The following is a 20,826-nucleotide window of genomic DNA, read 5'->3' as shown; positions in this document are numbered from 1 at the left end:
TGAATAACTATGCAAGCATAAAATGTCTTATAAGAATTCCAGGAAATGGTCCCTGGTATTAAAAGGGCCATTCATATTACATCATAACACATCCCTTGGCAGACAGGCCCTGGTTTTCTGTAATAGCATAATAAACAACACTGGAGCTGTGTGGGAAATAATAAGGAGTTTGTGGCCAGCTTGCAATTAGACAATGGCTATTTAGGCCAAGCTAAAATTGAAAGTACAGCTAGCAGTACATTCACTTAATCTATGCAGAAGCAGGGCAAATATAAAATAAAATTCATTTAGCTTTTAATATTTCCATTAAGCAAACCTATAGGGAAAATATCAAATGACACTATATTTAGCCCTCTCATAAATGAGAACGTAAAAGGCAACCTTAGCTTCTCAGCAAGCTGCTCCTCTTTATATTTATTTTGCCTCTGCAGTTCAATGTCATTCTCATGTAGTTGCTGCTGGCGGAGAATATGCTCTTTGAGCCTCTGTTGGTGCAGTAGATCCTGTTGCTCTTTGAGGTGCCTAGCTTCCTCCATTTGCCGTGCTGCTAGTTGCTGCTGCTCCAGCTGCTCCTCATAGGCAGATTTGTACTTGCTGTGAGGCTTGAGTGTTGGGTCCCTCTATCACAACATATAGGAACAAGAAAGACAAGGTTACATACAACCTACATACCCGCAATGGCACAGGAACATTAAATACAGGCAGTGCATATCCATTCCATGTTCTAACTGTATAGTTGGAACAATACAGTTTTTGGAGAAAACCAAGCATGTTTGACAAGGTTCAGTTTCACATAATCCTTTCAGTTTCACTTTAATCCTATTCAGCTAAGCCAAAAACAGAAGATGCATTTATGTAGATTGGAAAAAAAAAAAACTAAAATTTATGCTTGAGCTTTTATTGGGCCTGCAAATATGGTGCTATATAAAGGAAAAAATATTGGCAGACACACAAGGCCATAGAATATATACATATTTATTTAGTATCCATACTTTTATAACACATTGCATGGCATGAATACTTTACAGTAGGGCACAGCTCTACTAAACATTATATACACAGTCATAATGAGAAGTACACTACATTCATACTGAACACTAGAATACTCAAGTTTATTCCTCCTTTAAGTTTCTCCTTTAATATGGAGCACAATTTAGTTGCCTTACATTGCTGTGTGCTACAGTGTCACAAACTATCTTTGAAACGTAGCTCTCATTGTTTTGGAAGGATTAAATCATACCAGCCATCACATGCTTTCAGACATGCGATAACATATTGTCTAAAGATTTTTATGAATTCACAGTAATTATCTCACCTCAGTATGTTTATTTCCTTGCATATTGTTGGTCTCCTCTTCCTTTTGCTCCTCGTTATTTCCTTCCAATGCATCGTCCTCTTCTGGTTTGTGTTGTTCCTGTTCCTCTTGCACTTGATCCTGTTCTTCAACCAAACGTTCTGGCTTTCCAACCTGTTCCATTTCTTCTTCCTCCAGTTCTTTTTTGTGTTCCTCTTCTACTTCAACAGGATGCTCAGTAGCAGCCTCTGCCTCTGGCAATGGCACAGTGTCTTCATCTGGCTTGTCAAGATTTGTTTTTACTCTGTTCAGATGTACAGCTTCATCATTGGCAGCAGTGCTTGACCTGATGATGATATCATGATCCACTACTTGGCGAGTCTGAACATTTGTCTGCAGACATAAAAGATACAGCACCCTCTTTAAATGACAGTTTTTCGATATGCAAACTCTCCAGAAGAGTAATTCAAAGCTATAGCAATCAAACATACAAGTTCCTTACAAATACTGACTGAAATAGGAGGTAAAGAGAGCCTGCTTATTAGAGCTTGCAATCACTCAGATTATCAAATGCTGACTTCAATGTTTTAATAAAGTAAATTTTGTTTCTATTTACCATCTGTGAGAAATTATAGGTGACAAAACACTGCATTTGGGTATAATGAAAAATTAAGTACCCCCTGTTCCAAAATATAAGGATATTAGAAATTACCTCAGAGTTACATGACCTGTATAAAAGCACTCAGCCTTCGGCTTCATGTTTTTATATGGTCATGGAACTCCTAGGTGACTGACAATTATTCTTATATTTTACAATTAGGGGTACTTTATTCACAATATAAATATCTAAATTATCTATATATATCAGACACACACATATATAATAATTTAGCCTTAAAACAGTCTTAACCAGATCAGACTCTGCTCAGAGCTTACCATAAGCTCTTGTTCTGTGGCGTGTTCCTGAGTGGGTGCAATGGTCGGTGAATTATTTCGTCCTATTGGTACAGTGTCCTTTTCTGGTTGGCGTAGGCTTGACATTTTATTGAGCGCTTTTTTTAACTGCACATACTCTTCTACCTGGCTCTGAGAAACATACAGAAACAGAAAGTATGCCCTTTATACATAACAGTAAATTTCATTTGGAACAGAATTCGATATCATAACTTTTAAACAACTGATTGCATAGCCAGGCAAACAAAGCAACAGACAGTGTACAGAAAAATAGAAAAAGTAGAAAAATGGATATTTCTGGAATTAAAAGCCCCAGGAAAAAGAAATGTTTAGGGAACAATAAGTACTGCAGACAGATTTTTTTAGCTTTCAGGCAAAGTACCAAAGGAACAACTGTCAAATGGATTTCTTAAGTTAGGATTTATGGGAAATAAATTAAAGTCATGTAATCCTACAGACGGGTGCGGGGAAGTTAAATCTTCTTCAAATCTTGGCAGATTGCAAATTGACATAAAGTCAAAAGGTGACAGAGTCTGATATTGTCTTTAGCATTCTGGTCAGGCCTCAGCAGTCAAAGCAAAAATAAAACCAAAAGGCATTTCTATTCCCACAAATGACTAAAGAAGCTAGGTAATGTAATGCAACTATGCACGTGCACATACACACCTTGGAGTTGCCCCTTTGTACTCATTAAGGGTGCCAAAAATCTAGTACAGGTAATATAAAATATGTTTTAAGTCTGCAACTGCTTGCGTACAGGATATCTGTGTGACTGGTTTGCTAAATTTGCCATTTATGGTTGTACCCCACATGGCAAGTACATTGTACATATAAAATGTGTATGTGATGATCTGTATTTTCTTATTGTATGTAATGCACTGAAAGAAGTCAATAGTAACATTCACCTGGCATTCATAAACCTAACATAAATAAATTATTTTGATATTTATTTCTTTATGCATATGGAAATTCCATGGCTAACAGAAGGGAGTATGCTCAGACATACTCATCTCAGACATGTCTGTGACGGTTCTTATTCATCTAGATCAGGGATCCCAAACCTTTCTTACTCGTGACCCACATTCGAATATAAAAAGAGTTGGAGAGCAACACAAGCATTCAAAAGGTTCCTGGGGTGCAAAATATGGTCTGTGATTGGTCATAGGTAGCCCCTATGTGAACTCATACCATACAGAAGGCTATGTTTGGTACTACTCGTGGTTTTGATAAAAAGGAATTTAAAAATAAGCACCTTCTTTGCTACTTTGAGGCCACAGGGAGCAACATCCAAGGTAAGCTTGTGAGCCACTGGTTGGGGATCACTGATCTAAATCAGTATATCTATAGTAATAAGTCTGTAGGTTTGTAGAAACAAAGTAGAAAGCAGCAATACTTCAGTCTGCAATGTAAATTTGGTGCTTATCATAATATGTTTTGGGAGCTTAGTCCCTTTTTTAAGTGATCATTTACTGCTGCTTTCTGCTTCATTTCTACATTGAGTTTTGCATTTGCTATTGCATTCTGGATGGTGTGTGTGCCGTATACCTACTAGTGACTAAGTCTCAGAGACAACACCGATACCTGTTTTTTTTTTTTCATACCATCTGTGGTCTTACCCCTAAGCCACAGGTTCTAAAAGATTTGTTAGCAAGAGTTTTTGGAAGACCGATGCATTCAAATGTCTAGTTTGACACTAACGTAGGGTAACTAAAAGTGGAATGAGGGAAATAACTGTTGATTATTATCAGTGGGATGTGCTAAAGTTATAGCTCAACAGGGAGAGTATCAAGAGCTCATTGCTTCCCACTGACAACAAGGTTATCTGTTAAGTCACTGAGATTTGCCACAAGGAAATTTTTAGAGATCATGCAGGGTGTGTGGTCACACTTAAATTAGAACCGGACAACAGCTTAAAGACTATATTCTAGAAAAAGCCAGAGGCAAAAATCTGCTTAAGCTCTCATGCTTATGAAAATTTGGGGTTTGGACTTTCCATGCTGTTTGGAATGTCCATTACATACTCATTTGTCAATGTTATAAAATGTATTTTCATATTGGGCCACCTTGAATATCAGGTTTGATCATCATGGTCCTCTCTAATGCAGAACTGAACCAATTAAAATGCCCTTATCTTTGATCCGGTGGGGAGTGGCACATCTAAGCAAATATTATTGGAGCACTTTGACCCATCAACACTACAGGCCCGATTCACTAAAGTCCGAAATAAGGAGTGCTATTTATAGCATGCGTTAAAAATCTTATCACTTCTTATTTTTCGCTCGATTCACTAAAAGGACACTTGTCATAATTAAGAAGCGATGTTCTTGGCGTTATTTATCTTGCGACGACATATTTTCAAGCAATATATTACGCTGCACACAACATATTACGCAGCACATTGCTTGAAAATATGTCGTCGCAAGATAAATAACGCCAAGAACATCACTTCTTAATTATGACAAGTGTCCTTTTAGTGAATCGAGCGAAAAATAAGAAGTGATAAGATTTTTAACGCATGCTATAAATAGCACTCCTTATTTCGGACTTTAGTGAATCGGGCCCTACATAACCTAACGCAGTTATATACACTATTATAGTGATAATGGGGAAGTCTTCAGGTGTCTATTAAACAGTGCTAATTCAGAGCTATGTTGTTCACACAGATAACATTTGGAAAAACAGAGGAGGCCACATACAAGATATTAGTAAACAAAATAAACATGCACAACACAGAGGTCCCTACTATTAGCATGCATTTTAAATAGGGGTGTCCAACATAGCCAAAAGGGGATTTTGGGAGTTGTAGTTTAACAGTGACTGGAGTGCTGCAAGTTGGACATCCTTGGTTTATAATGTTGCTATCAATGGGAATGGAACAGTCATTAACATATAAATGAGATTTTTAATTAAAGCTTTTACAACATTAAGGGTTACTGAGGGTCAGAGCACCAGGATTTTCCCCGCATGCAAGCAGAGCAACATTTTAGAGAAATGACAGCAGTCTGGATGCAATAATTTCTTCTGACCTGTGCGGCTGCTAGCGCACTCTTGTGGGTTTCCAAGTTCATTGCAACTTGTTCATGTTCAGAGAGCAAGTTCTTATGCTGTTGCTGTATCAACAAAAAAAGGTATGCTTCCATGATATTCTGTACCACCACACCAAAATTAAAATAGTCAGTAGGGCTAGCTAATATATATATAAAATACATAGTATATGTTGCAGGGATGTCCTCAACGAAGTAACATCGGTGTCCAGAAAATTTGCATTACTATTCATTTAGTTATTGAAGGAAAAGGCCTGTTTTAAGATGTGTCACTCACAGTGCCTGCACAGTATCATTTTGCTTACAGAAATTGAGATTTTGACAGTCACGGAAATGTTTTAATTTCATATGCAAAATAAAATATGGTACTTTTCAGAATTCCAATATTTATGTGGAACAATGATTCTTCATCACAAACCCTGTGGATTTTGAGCAACAGTCCAATGAAAAATACATCCAACTAATCAGGATGCTGATACCACAACTGCTGGGTACAGAAGTACCCTATTATTGCTTATTGCTCTGCTAGGAACTGGATGATAGTAACAAATCTACACCTAAACAACCCGATATTGATCTACTTTGATATACGGTGTAATTGTAAATAAAAAGCACATTTAAAGCCTATATTTAATTGGTAGTACAGAGACAACACACCAAATTTTGAAACTGAGAAATTTGGGTTCTGAAAAATATATGCTCGTTTCAAATTAAATGCCAGCAACACGCTTCAAAAAAGTTCTTTTGACACCACTCAGCAGTTTAGGGTCCCGTTTGCTATATTTCTTGTTTAATAAAGTACCAAATATTTTTGATGGGTCTGAACTGCAGGCAGGACAGTTTAGCCCTCCAATTCTTTTATTGCAATTTTATGCTGCTGTAATATGTGCAGAATGCGGTTTGGCATTGTCTTGTTGAAATAAGAACGGTCTTCTCTGAAAAAGATGTCTATACTACAGCATATGTTGTGCTAAAAGCTGTAGATATCGTTCAGCATTAAGTCGTGTCCTCCCAGATGTGCAAACTATCCATTCCCTGTGCACTAATGCATCCCCATATCATCATGGATGCTGGCTCTTAAACTGTCTGCTAATAACAAGCAGGATGCTCCTTATCCTCTAAAGCCCAGAGAATGCTGAGTCCATGATTTACCTTACTTCAGTCCATCTTCACTAATTCACCTCAGTTTAAATTAAATGAGCTTGGGCCCAGAGAAGGCAGTGGTGTATCATGTTTACATATGGTTTCTTCTTTGCATGTTAGAGTTTTAACATTTGTGAATGAAGCGATGAACTGTGTTCACAGTCAATTGGTTTTCAGAAGTATTCCTGAGCCCATGCAGTGATTTCAACTACAGGACTGTGTCTGTGTTTAATGCAGTGCTGCCTAAGGGCCTGGAGATCATGGCCATCCATTGTTGGCTTTTAACCTTGTCCCTTGCGTACAGAAATTTTTCTAGATTCTCTGCATCTTATAATGACAATATGTAACGAAGGTAATAAAAAACCTTAATTCTTTGTAGTTTTATATTGATGAATATTATTCTTAAATTGCTGTATTACTTGCCCTTCCCCATTTTTACCTCTGAGACGGATCTCAGGGATCCACTCTTTTTAGAATTACATAACATTTATAATCTTTTGTTGCCCAACTTTTTTTTTAAGCATGTTGCTGGCATCAAATTCAAAAGGTGCATATATTTTTCAGAATAATAATGATTGGATTGGTGGAAGAGTATATATGCTGAGGACTTCCCATACCATTCAGTTGAACTGAAGAAGCTGCTCGGATGAGTAGTGAAACGTCTTCAATGATTACTTAACTTAAGTCTAGTTGCTTTAGATTTATTTATACTAGATATACCATGACCTGGATGAATGAAAATCTTCATAGTCTTAATTGGTAGCGTTTGTGCAGTAGTTCTACTTAAAGATTCTAGCACTACCACAGTGTTCTACCTGGTAAGCTCGGGCCTGTGGCTCATTTCCAGTTATATAAGGAAAACGGTGTCAGCGGTTTGCCAGGCTCTGTTGTAAGCTTTAGGGGGTCATGTACAAGCTGAGCATCAATAAGTGTTTTTTCCATTATATGGAAATCCATTTGTTCCCCATTTCCAGTAATGTAGCACATAGCTTTATTCTGAATCAAGACAAGAGTTGCTTTATAATGGAAATTATATTTCAATCATATTTCCCTCCCGGTGCTCATTACAAGACAGAGGCACAGATGTAACAAATATTTTCTTTTATAGCACAGTGGTGCAATAGACACTACAGCAAGAAAAAAATAATGTCTGAAAATTCAGCTTCTCCAGGATCTGTTTACAAAGTATTGTGCCCACTTCTGTAACCCGCCAGTTTTATAACGTGTCCACACAGACACAAGGGGAAACGCCAAAGCAATGCCAGCTGGCTTGGACAGTTGTACGAGAGATAAACATAAAAAACAGTTACATTTTTAAAGGAAAGCCAATAAAAAAAGTTTAAAAAGCAGTCTAGAAACTTCCATATGTTTTAACTTTGTTTAAAGACAGATTATTATGTGAATTGTACATTCCTTGACTGTGTACTTTCATACATACTATACATATGCTTGGGCTGAAATATTCACCATTGATAAGTACATGTCTGGTGTCACAATGATAGAGATTTTCCAGTTGTTACATATGTAAAAATCTTAATTGCCTGAATAAGCCCCCTTAAAGTCATAAGTGTGCCCTTTGAAGAAAGAGAACAGTTAGATAATTTATTAAATAAAAAATAAAGTTGAATATTATTACAGAACCTGGGCTTTCCAAATAAGGGATCTTTCCGTAATTTGGATTTCCATCCCATAAGTCTGCTATATAATAATTTTAACATGAATTAAGCCCAGTAGGATTGTTTTGTGGCAAATAAGGGTTAATTCTATCTTAGTTGGGATCAAGTGCAAGGTAGTATTATTACAGAGTAAAATTAAATCAATTTTAACAACTGTCCTTTCTGTAATTCAGACCTTTTTGGATAATGGATCCCATACCTGTAGAGCTAAACTGTATGCTATGTTAAAATAGGCAAAAACTAAGCTGAAGAGGCTAGTCCTCTGGGCTGTGGCACAGACCTTTCTCTTGTTCTGACACAGAAAATCCTCTAGGGGTATGTTAGACAATTTGTACCTTGACATCTTGAAGCTGGAGGTGAACATCCTGATGGGCCTTCCTGAGCTGTTTATTCTCCTCTCGTAGATTGTAGATACTTTCTGTTATATTGAATAAATAGAGAGGGCACACAGAGCCAAGTTCATATATATGTAACATTTCTGCACAAGCAAGTAAATGGATAACACACGGACAACACCTGGCTAGAAACATGTTGTATTTTAGGAGAAGGGAAATTAATATATCTACCAGTTAAAGTATCTGCATTACCCTACAATAATGAATCAGAAGATGGTATAAGATGTAGGAGCAGAGATGTTACATTTGTAGCTAAGGATGCAGAGAGATAACAACTACTTACACAACTACGAATACATTTTAGCACCTTTATACATCTTTAGTAATGGGAGTGATAGACTGTATGGAGTGAATCCAGTGTGAAAAGGCATGCTATCACTAATCCTAGTAAGAAAACAATTCCTTTAAAGGTGATACTTATCTTCCATTGTTTCTCCTTATGCAGCCAGTATAATATGAGGACATAGCTTTAAGTGTTTTACTTTAAAAGAAAAACTTAATAAGAGGTTTAGCTCTTGTATCAGAGAGCACAGTAGGGCACTCTCTGACATAGGTCCCCACTCCTCAGTCCAAAAAAGTATTAGCTTTGGAAGCCAGGTGAATAGGGTTGTGCAAGTTATTACATTTCTAACATTATATGTGCTCTCATAGCAACTGCTACTTTCTCTTCAAAGGAAAATCATGACCAATTGACTAAACAGGGGGTGAAACATTACAGAATGAGAATGTGCAGAGTAGTCAGAGTAGAGTAGTTCTTAAAATGTGTTTATTTTTTTTTTTTTTTTTTTTAAATAAATCACTGCATTACTTTTTTTTTTACATACTTTGGCATTATTACCTTTTAGCTTAGAGTGTTCCTGCTCCTTTTCTTGCTGTAAAAGTAAATACTTCTCTTTGTGATTGCTGTATGTCCTTGTAAGGTCTTCCCCCAGTTTCTGATGTTCTCCTTGAAGCTCATTGTGCTGTTTCCGTAACTCTTCATGCTGACTCTAAGTAAATTCAAAATTAAATTATTAGAGAATAACATTTAAAAAACAGTTAGACTGAGCTGATAGGTGCACATTAATGTACATTAACAATGTCCTCCTGAAAGAAGAATTTTTTGCCAGGCCCTTCTACTACAGGACAGCTTCTGCAGCTCCTTAGGTAACATAAGGAAACCTGTCTAAATATAAATTCGATTCTGTAGGTAATGGTAGGCTGTTTGATAATTTCACTAATCACCAATTTTCCAGTCTCCAAGTGGTGCTGACATCCTGCAAGAGTCACCCCATCCATAGTGTTCTGCTGTGGCACACTAAATTGTAGGGTACTACTACCCACAACTCTCCTATCAGTAACTTTTTCTACAGTTCCTTTGAAAAGTTGCCTTTCAACGTGTCACCTTTGGTGGAGAACTTTTTCCGTCTTAGAGCTAAACTCTACAGGAGATTTTGTAACATGGTGTCGGATTGACAAAACGCATCCCATGTTGGATGTAGTTGTATGGGTCAAAATAAAATGTGACAGATCTGATGTGTAAATCTGATGTGTAAGCTACATGAAAGGATTGCCATCCAACATGACACGCCTGTCAGAAGGGAACGCTGCATGCTGCGTCTTAATCTCAAGAGATCTAATTGTGTCTGACAGGCGTTTTTTCTTATTGAATTGCATTGACTGTCTGATGTAGATGCAGGAACTTTATATTACAGCCTATGGAGATCAGATTTTGTAGGATTCTACAAAATCTCATGCTGCTGCATGTTGTGTGCTATTGCAAGACAAGAATGGATAAAATCTGCCCCACAAAATCTGTTCAGAATCTCCCATGGAGTTAAGCTCATAAGTGTCTCCCTATTTTTCAAAAGAAGCAATCTCCATCTTTAAATTATTCTGTGAAACCCTTCAAGCCAATAGCCTAGAGTTTAAAAGGAAAGGCTAAGTCACTGGGGGGGGGGGGGGGGGGGGGGGTGTTGCCAAAATGTTAGGCACCTCCCCAGTGACTTTAATAGCTTACCTTTTACCCCAGGCTGGTGCTCCAGGAGAAAACAGTACCAGTCCGGGGTACCTGAAAGCTAGTGTCTCCTCTTCCTTCTTCTGTCTTTGAACGCTTGCACATGCGCAGTAGAATGAAGAGCTGAACAATAAGGTTGGCTTTTTCACTGTACTGCACATGCGCTGGTGCAGTTTTCTCCTAACAGGAGCACCAGCCTGGGTAAAGGTAAGCGATTACAGTCACTGGGTACCTAACATTTTTACCTTTCCTTCTCCTTTAAGCTATGGTGCAACATTCAGGTTTCTAGTCCACAAGATGCACCATGGTGACACCTTCAACACTACAGTCCCCAAGGTACAGGAGTTAAAGGGATTTTATCATTAATTTTTATTGTGTCCTTTTTATTTCTAAATTACACTGTTAGCAAATAATTCACTCTACCATTTAAAAATGTATTCTAGGACCAGCTGTAATATTGGTGTGTAGGCAGCCATCTCAGTGCGTTGTCTCTGAGCCCGAGCTTTCAGAAGGAGCCTGCTAACTGTTTGCAGGTAGGCTATTTTTTCTCCTACTCCGATGTAACTGGAGGTGTCACAACCCCGACTTGGATTTCTTACTATTGAGTGCCATTCTGATATCTACTAGGAGCTGCTATCTTGCTACCTTCCCATTGTATTGCTGCTCAGCTGCTGGGGGAAAAGGGAGGGGGTGATATCACTCCAACTTGCAGCTCAGCAGTAAAGTGTGACTGAAGTTTATCAGAGGACAGGTCACATGGCTGTGGCACCCTGGGAAATGAAGAATATTTCTAGCCCCATGTGAAATTTCAAAATTAAATATAAAAAAAAAATCATTGCATTTTTGAAAAACAGATTTCAATGCAAGATTCTCCTGGAGAAGCTCTACAAACTGATGTGTTAAAAAAAAAAAAAAAAAAAAAAAATCATGTTTTCCCATGACAGTATTCCTTTAAATTCATAGATTTTTCCAGTGAGACAAGTCACTAAGTTAGCCTATGAATCTGTTAAATGATGGGAGCTCTATGTTATTACACCCATAGATTCCATCTTTAAGTTTGCCCACATCTAGTAATCCATAGCAATCAGATCTAAATTTACAAACAGTTAATGCCAGTAAATGCTACCCTGTTTGCTATGGGCTACAAAATAAATAGTTAAGTAGCTTAACCATTTATTACATTGTCCAACAGGTCCATGATAAAAAATAGAAAGTGTATCAGATTCTAGAACTGAAATTACCTTTCTTTACCTACCTTTAACATTTCATGCTGTACGCCCAGAGCATTATATCTGTTATTGGAATCTTGCTGCATGGCAAAGATAGAAAAATAGATTATTTGTCACAAATAGATAATTTATCTAGAACTAAGAAACTAAAAATAACAGACAGAACATTAATACATTTTTGGCATGGGGCGATACATTAAAATGCATAAATTGCCCACAAACTGGGAAATTCTAAGTAAACTAATATGGGTTGCACTGTTAAGAAAAAAAAGAAAACCTGTAAATAAAACTGAAAATAGCATGAATGTATGCCACAAAATATTGATCGGATATATCCACTGTACCAATTGTGTCTGGAAGAACAGCTCGGAAAAACCTTGTAAATTCCTCATCGTAGTATTTGCAACCCATGCCATAGGAAAAGGGATACGGTATATATTACTTTTTTGACGTACCCCAGTTAATATCTCGCCAGGTATCAACTGGGTAAAATAATGCCATTGAAAGGATATAAAAGCTAGGAAGGACTTGTCCATAGGTCTTTCTGAGTGATGATCAGGGATAACTAATAAAAGGTGAAGGCCTAAGGAAACTTATCTTGAGGAAAGTGACCAGGTACAAGTCAGAACCATCTGTATGCCTCGGTAGGCTATCTAATGACAAGCAGAGTGTCACCATAGGCTAATGTCAGACGAGGCGTCTGGCTTATATTTTCAGCAAGCTGAAAATCGCTTGCCGAAAGTAGTGCCATCCGCCTCCTACCTGTGCCTGCACCCGAATAAATGAGATACGCTCATTATGAAAATATATGCCAGACGGCTCTTTTGAGATTAGCCTTAGGGGTAAAAACCAAACCCAGGCTGCTCAGCTGACTGGCCTGTTCCTGGTCAAAGAGTTGAATGGGGATAGCACCCCAACAGGCATTCCTACATTCAGGGTGACAGTAAGGTTCTGTTGGTGGTAGGAACCATTAGTGTGTGTGCCAATGTGGGTGGATATAAATTACTGCTACTTTTTAAAGCAGAACACTACTTTTCAGAAAACAGTGATATTTCTGGCTGCAAAACAGGAACAGAATTATATAGCACCTGCAACAATTCGGACCCAGGCACCTAAAATAACCACTCTAAATTAAGTAAGCCGAAATAACATTTCACTTGGTCTTACATTTTTATTCTGGCCAAGAAGCTGTGAAAGAAACATGATGGAGCACTATTTTCCTTGTAAACCACAGAGAAAGGGAGACCAAACTTCTTGAGAAAAATACCACCTTTCCATCTTTCTAACTTCCTTCACTGTTAATGAAACTTGACACTGAGAGCCCTACAACATGCCCCATTTACATGTCTTGATCCCAACTACTACTATATAATTAATCCTTATTGGAGGCAAAACAATCCTATTGTGTGTATTTAATGTTTAAATGATTAGGTTATGGAGATCTAAATTACAGAAAGACTGCTTATTCGGAAAGCCCCAGGTCCCAAGCATTCTGGATAACAGGTCCATATCTGTAATTAAAATGCATGGTACTTACCCTTCCTTTATTTAAGGTTTCTTGTGCTTCTAATTTATAAACAAGGAAATCTAAAAGGGAGATTGGAAGAAGTCAAGAGAATTGAAAAACAAACCCAAACTCTTTTACCTTATATTATATTAAGATAATCTACATGTAAACTACACCAGCGTTTTTCAACCGCTGTTCCGCGGCACACTAGTGTGCCGCGAGATGTTGCCTGGTGTGCCGTAGGCAGGGCCGCAATTTTTACTTTAAAAAAAAAAAAATCCGGGCCCTGTCATTGGTTGCGCCCCGTGTGTACGGGTGACGTCAGTACGCACGGGGCGCAACGTTATAAAAGGGCCTGTGTGCGGTCACGTGTAGGCAGAAGTGCAGAGGCGGCGCGCGTGAGGGGAAGATGCTGCTGAAGCCGCCGAAGAGTAAAATGCTGCTGGGCACCAATGTATTAGGGGGGGCCACGGGGCACACTGACTTATGGGGGCACTGCTGCTGGGCACCAATGTACTAGGGGGGCTGGCTCTTGGCACCAATGTACTGGGGGGCACTGCTGCTGGGCACCAATGTACTAGGGGGGCTGGCTCTTGGCACCAATGTACTGGGGGGCACTGCTGCTGGGCACCAATGTACTGGGGGGCACTGCTGCTGGGCACCAATGTACTAGGGGGGCACTGCTCTTGGCACCAATGTACTAGGGGGGCACTGCTGCTGGGCACCAATGTACTAGGGGGGCACTGCTCTTGGCACCAATGTACTAGGGGGGCACTGCTGCTGGGCACCAATGTACTAGGGGGGCACTGCTGCTGGGCACCAATGTACTAGGGGGGCACTGCTGCTGGGCACCAATGTACTAGGGGGGCACTGCTGCTGGGCACCAGTGTACTAGGGGGGCACTGCTGCTGGGCACCAGTGTACTAGGGGGGCACTGCTGCTGGGCACCAGTGTACTAGGGGGCACTGCTGCTGGGCACCAATGTACTAGGGGGCACTGCTGCTGGGCACCAATGTACTAGGGGGGCACTGCTGCTGGGCACAGAGTTACATTTTTTAACATTTTCTAATGGTGGTGTGCCTCGTGATTTTTTTCATGAAACAAGTGTGCCTTTGCCCCAAAAAGGTTGAAAAACACTGAACTACACAGCTATTGATTGCAGAATATTGTGTATTGCTTTGTAAATGGCTATCTAATAACTTGCAAAAAGTTGCAGAGAAATGGACACATCCGCTTTATAAATTCACTTTTTTAATTACAAAGTCACTTGTTATTTTATTTAGAAGAATTTCGAAGCTGCTTACATTTACAAAATGTTGATATAAATGAGAAAATTGCACTTTTTGTAGCACTGTGGCACTCTATATAACAAAAACACGATATTATTTGTTGAGACTGGATATCATTTATTTATATTAAACTATGGGGCATATTTATCATGTTGTGTAAAAAGTGGAGTAAAACATTGCCGGTGATGTTGCTTATAGCAGCCAATCAAATGCTTTGCTTTGTTTTTATAACTAAATTTTAAAAAAATTTGAATTACAAAAAACTGAATTCTAATTGCTGATTGGTTGCCCTGGGAAAAATAACCGGTAATGCTTCACTCCACTTTTTACACAGCATGATAAATATACCACTAAAATTGTTTTGTTATTTTTATGCTGAATATTGAGTATCTACTGAAGACTGGTTTATCTCATTGCAAATATCAATTCAATGATCATCAAAAAAACAAAAGGATTTACTATTTCTACCACTGTTGTAGAGTTGAGTTGTGCTAATGAAACACATATAGGGTTGCCACCTTTCTGCTTAAATTCTACTGGCAGCTGGCCAGGACAATGAAATCAAATGGACGGGCGATGAGCAAATGGGCCGAGTTATGATGTGGCAACAGCCAGAGGGAGGGTTATAGAGCACATTCAGGAAGAAATAAGGTAAGTTCTTGGCAGAATGGGGCTGATTGGGGGTGGGCCAGGGGCCAAACACCTGGCTTTGGCAGGTGTTTTACTGGCTAGGCTGGAGTCAACTGTACACACATGGTGCTTTCTAGGCCAGCAGAGAAACACAATTTAGCCCCTTACCACACTGTATGTGTGATCATGTGTGACAAAAGCAGACTTTGCCTGTCCCACTGTACACAGAGGGTGGATTTCAGCCAGTAAATTATCACTTCTTAACAAAATCTGCCCCATGCTACAACCTTGCATACACTCTCAACTGCTGCTGGACTAACCCGGACTTTAATGAATGAGATTTGTGGAAACTAATTCAACAGAAGGCTGTGGAAAGCTGGTTTCAGTACCAGAAACACTAATATTACTAAGGGAAATAGTACTTATCTGTAACCACAACCTACATAACAGATATCAGAATTTATATTAATTACAGGCAAGATAAACTGATGCCAAGCATGATCTATTCTACATATGCAATCTCAGTACTATAAAAAAAAAATAATGCTGCAAACTTGGGAGGTGAGCAGGAACTTAGACTTTGGAATGGTAGTGGATGTTATCTACACTGGATATAAAAAGTCTACAGTACCACACAGAGGGTTAATTAAAACTATTTGGAATACTGGCTTGGAACACAATATTTGTACTTGGATAGAGAACTGGCTGAAGGATAAATTACAAAGAGTGGTGGTAAATGGAACATTTTCTAATTTGAACAGTGTTGTTAGTGGAGTGTTAGGGGTCTGTCCTTGGTCCTTTGCTTTTTAACTTGTTTATTATTGACCTCGAGGCGGGCATTGAAAGCACTATTTTTGCTAAAAATACTAAATTGTAAAAAAAAAACAAAAAACTAAAACTTTTATGCAGGATGCTGCCACTTTACAGAGCAATTTCACAAAACGTGAAACACTGTGCAGCAAACTGGAAAATAAGTTTCAATGTTGATAAGTACAAAGTTATGCACTTTGGTAGTTTTAGACTTTGCAAGTTATACACTAAGTCAGGGGTGGCCAATATGTCGATAGCGGTCGATCCCCCGAGAATTTCTGGTGGACCGCGATGAAGCCGGGGATGCGAAAGTGCTGTGTGAATGCGTACGTACGCTACCTCACATACATACACATTCACACCGCACTTCCGCATTCCTGGGTCGTCAGTCGATCGCGGCGGAAAAAAGTCTGGCCACCCCTGCACTAAGTGATCTTCTTCATTGATTTCAATATTTCCTTCTCCTTTCAAGGCAATGACACAACAAGCTCCTTGTAGCAGCTACAAAATACTGATAATTGCCTCCAAGTGTGTTTTAGCTAAGACAATTCTCAGTATTTTCTATGGCAGGGAATTTTCTGGTGCTGCAACAAGTAGCTCCATGTGTCATAGCCCTAAGGGTGAAGGATTTTTGTAGATAACAAGTTGTCTAATTCCAGACAGTGTCAATCACTGGCTGCTAAAGCAAATAAAGTGCTGTCTTGTATAAAAAAAGGGCATTGACTCAAGGTATGAAAACATAATTTTGCCATCATTTTATAGGTCTCTGGTAAGGCCTCACCTTGAGTATGTGGTGCAGTTTTGGGCTCCAGTCCTTAAGAAGGATATTAATGAGCTGGAGAGAGTGCAGAGACGTGCAACTAAACTGGTAAAGGGGATGGAAGATTTAAACTATGAGGTTAGACTGTTGAGGTTGGGGTTGTTTTCTCTGGAAAAAAAGTGCTTACAAGAGGACCTGACTACTCTGTTCAAGTACATTAGAAGGGGATTATATATATATATATATATATATATATATGGTGTTCTTTTTTTCCATAAACAAGATCAAAGACCCCAGGGGGCACACTTTAGATTAGAGGAACAGAACTTCCATTTGAAGCAGCATAGGTGGTTGCTCACGGTGATGCCAGTGAGGTTGTGACTATATCGCAGTAGTACCGTATATACTCGAGTATAAGCCGATCCGAGTATAAGCCGAGGTACCTAATTTTACCTAAGAAAACTGGTAAATCTTATTGACTCGAGTATAAGCCTAGGGTGGGAAATGCAGCCGCTACTGTTAAGTTTCAGTAATCAAATTATTTGTCTAATGGCAGTAATGGGGCTTTCTGTCATGGCGCTGCCCAGGGGGCTGGCTGGCTTCTTCCAATAGCTTGGCCCAGAACACACAACAGTGCCAATTCCTGATTTTGATATGCTGTACTACTGTATTGGATGTTGTGATGCCAAGTGCCACAAAAATGCCCTGTGCACAAACCAGCCAGCCCCTGGCAATGCAATGTGTTTATAAGCATTTCTGCATAAGCTTCAGTTTCATCCTACTGGCCCTTTAATTGTTATTAATTATTATTATTTGGGACATTTTCCACAAATTACTTTTAGTTTTTTGACTAGACTGTTTTGTGTTAATGTGTTATATTTGGCCAATACTGGTTGGCTGCATAAAGATAGGGCAATAGAAGCAATTGAAGATATGTGATGGCTGTAGATATGTTAGCAAGGATATACCAGAGTGTATATATTTAATGCTGGTTCTATATAGTTTGCTTGGGATGTTAGTTAATAGTGATTATTCCCAATAAGCTGGGCCTGCATCTGTGGGCCCCACTGAGCTGCCAGTGCAGGTAGAAAGAATAGGGGGAAGCTGGTACAGTAGGCAAGAAGGTCACAGCACTGTTTGATATCAATGATGCCCTTCACGTTTTGCTGAAGTGCCTTAGGTTGGGCATGACTACTTTATATAAATAATCTGTTTGGCATTAACCCCACCAGTATTTCAGAGATACCTGTAAACCAGTAAAAATAGCATTTTATTTTCTTAGTGCCCTTTAACATAGATTTAATGCTAGGGATATCATATACTGGTCCAGGCCTAGTGCAGAGCATTAAGTCTCTTATGCTCATCACTGGTACAAATAGCCACAACACCACCCCCCCGAGTGTCACCCGCGCACTGTCACTCTAAGTCGCGCCGCCGGAGTACTCACAGTCCTATGTCGCGCCGTCGGCATCCACCAGTCCACGCCGCACCAGGCGCTGGCCCGTGCTCTCCCAAGCAAACCATAGCGTCAGTCATACTGACTTAGTACAGGAACATCAGGCACGTCGCGCGCCAGTACCTAACCCCTCCCCTTTACATGCGCGTGTGTTGTCATGCATGCACGCTCATCCGGCCATGAGGGGGGGTGCGTGTGGCTACACACTAGGACAGCATTATATCAGCATCTACCATATATACGCGAGTATAAGCCGAAGGTTACTTTTTGAGCTCTTTTTTAGTGCTGAAAATCTCGGCTTATACTCGAGTATATACGGTAAATATTATAGGTACAGAAAAAAATATTAAAACAGGTGAGAGAAAGCCTTAGTGTAACATAATTACTCCTACATGCTGACCCGTGGCTCACCAAAAACTGCCCCACTAGAATGCTAACCTGCAACACACTTCATGGCTACACTTCGCCAACAGCTCTGCTAATATGGCATACATGCTCTACCTGGTCCAAGCTTGCTCAGGCGGGGCTGTTCAGAAATTTGATGGGAGTATACCCTCTGAGATGCGAGTCACAACTGATCAACCAAGCGCCAAGCTAAGCTCTGAGCATTTGTACTTAATTTTGGGAGGAAAGAAATTGTATCCGTGTATATAACCTCAGTGGATGCATTTTCGCATAAAATATTTCTGCAGGACATCTGCTTAGCACTTCAGCTACAATATTTTGGTTCATCAAATATTTATAAGTCTGTAAAAGAGATGAGGTGCTAGAATACAATCCCTCTGATAAACCTGCTAAATTCTTTGTGCTAAAAAAAGAAATATTTACCTTCTTTAGCTTTCTTGTGTTCCAGTCTTTCCTTCTGTAATGATTTTTCTAGTCGTGACCTGTGCTCATACACCACTAAAAAACAAGAAGATTTGCTGTGAATGACTGATGTACATCTGTTCCACCAATGAATATTCAGAAAATAATAAAAAACATGTTATTTCAAATATCATTAAAGCCAAAATGCCAAGGTTTGCCTTGGTTTAACAACTGGTAGATAAAAAGCTCCTTGCTTAAAAGTGCCTAGCTTGGTACAGGGGAAAAAAAGGTCAGGGATGAGAATGCTAAAGCTTTATTAGTATAAATAGCAACATCTTGGAGATGAGATTTGTTTGCAAGAAATATTGTTTAGCTAACCTCCCATGTATGTAAAGACACAGATAAAAAATCAGTCAGAAGCATCATCTTCTGCCCCTATTATTCAATCATTATGGTTAGTGTGACAACACACAAACAAATATTATTCTTCATTTGAGACCAACTGACTGGAATTTTCAAACTAGTCCAACCAACAAAATAATTGTATCCATGGTATGAGGATTTCTGTTCTGATCCTTAAATTGATATGTTCTGAAAATAAAACCTTATATCTGAGCTCATGGCTTTTTGTTTATGCCGAAACAGAAATACAGAAACAGAAATGCAGAAACTCACACATTTGCCTTCATTGAAGCAATGTATTTTCTAAATTCAATATATGTTGTTGTGGGCTGATATTTCTACAAGTATTGATCACGTCTAAAACAGTTCAGTCATAACCAGTGCTAAATATTGTCTGCTTTAGGCACTGGCAGATTGGTACCTGACTAATAAAGTCATGTGCAGGCCCAGAGTCCTTGCTTGCCATGAGTACAGACAATATCAGAACATGAGTACAGACAATAACAGAATGGCAGGATCTTGTTCCGTATGCCATTAAAACTAGTTTGGTGACTCTGTCAAAAAGCGTGATTTAACTGTTCTTTTTTACTTAGAAGTCACTGGACTACTAGGAATTGAGTGGTGTGATGTATGTGAAAAGTATCAAAGAAAAAGTAAAGCGCCCCAGGTCAAGTTGACTATCTCAAAAGTTGCTTAAGCTTGTTTACCAGGAATTAATAAAGCAGTACAGTGAAGTTAAAAAGTTAAAAGCGTAAGTAAAGAAAAAATTATAAAAAAGTGCTACTCAAAGATTAAACCTATTTTTAATTATCATAACAAGTGTTAAAGACATAAAAAAACGCTGTTGAATAAAAGGGGGAAAGATCCGAAAATGAATTGTGTTCTGCATCTACTGTTCCATTTTGCGAATCCCAGAAAACTGTAGCAACAAAAAAAATAGGAGTTTTCGAGTAAATTCATCAGTAATCATCCGGACCGTATTACTTATTTACCAGGGCTGTAACCTTCCAGCATTTCAGGATTTTAAGCCCACTTCTAGCCTGGGCCCTGCCAATAAAGTAGAACGGGACACAAACGGAAAAAAAAAAGCACAGAGACCCGCAGCAATTGGTTTACAGAGAGTGCAAAGTCAAAATCATATGGCAGATTGTGCCCATTTTTGCTTGTCTTCTTGCTTGTAAATACAGTGATCTTTTAAGAACAACTCTTGAACATTGGTGCCTTTTCGGCCTGGCAACATAAATATGCTTTTTCTTGTGTTGTTTTTTTTTTTTTTTTTTGGTGATGACGTGATTGGGAGTAAGAGGGCTTTAAAAACCAGTTATAATTGTGTTATATATTTCTAATACACAGTATTTCTCTATATTTTGATCAGTTTTGCTTTATATGTATTTAGAGTCATACGTCTTGTACAGAAGTCGATTTACACAGACA

General features: G+C 38.9%; 1 protein-coding gene across 6 annotated transcripts in view; it reads right to left on the bottom strand.

Annotated features, from left to right (window-relative positions):
- The window catches only part of golim4 (golgi integral membrane protein 4), a 67,305-nt gene that overhangs the window by 14,606 nt on the left and 31,873 nt on the right, over positions 1-20,826 (bottom strand). For 4 of the 6 annotated variants that reach the window (XM_031901810.1, XM_031901812.1, XM_031901811.1 and 1 more), the window contains exons 2-10: positions 19,012-19,086; positions 13,269-13,318; positions 11,758-11,811; positions 9,345-9,495; positions 8,447-8,529; positions 5,275-5,358; positions 2,231-2,380; positions 1,316-1,687; positions 382-620 (exon numbers count right to left, since the gene is read on the bottom strand). In XM_031901810.1, the coding sequence (XP_031757670.1) occupies positions 382-620; positions 1,316-1,687; positions 2,231-2,380; positions 5,275-5,358; positions 8,447-8,529; positions 9,345-9,495; positions 11,758-11,811; positions 13,269-13,318; positions 19,012-19,086 (1,258 nt within the window). 6 annotated transcript variants of the gene reach the window in all.

Source organism: Xenopus tropicalis, chromosome 5, assembly GCF_000004195.4.
Source record: "Xenopus tropicalis strain Nigerian chromosome 5, UCB_Xtro_10.0, whole genome shotgun sequence".
Taxonomy (NCBI): Eukaryota; Metazoa; Chordata; class Amphibia; order Anura; family Pipidae; genus Xenopus; species Xenopus tropicalis.
The sequence above is the reverse complement of the archived record's forward strand: the minus strand, read 5'-3'. Positions and strand labels throughout refer to the sequence as shown.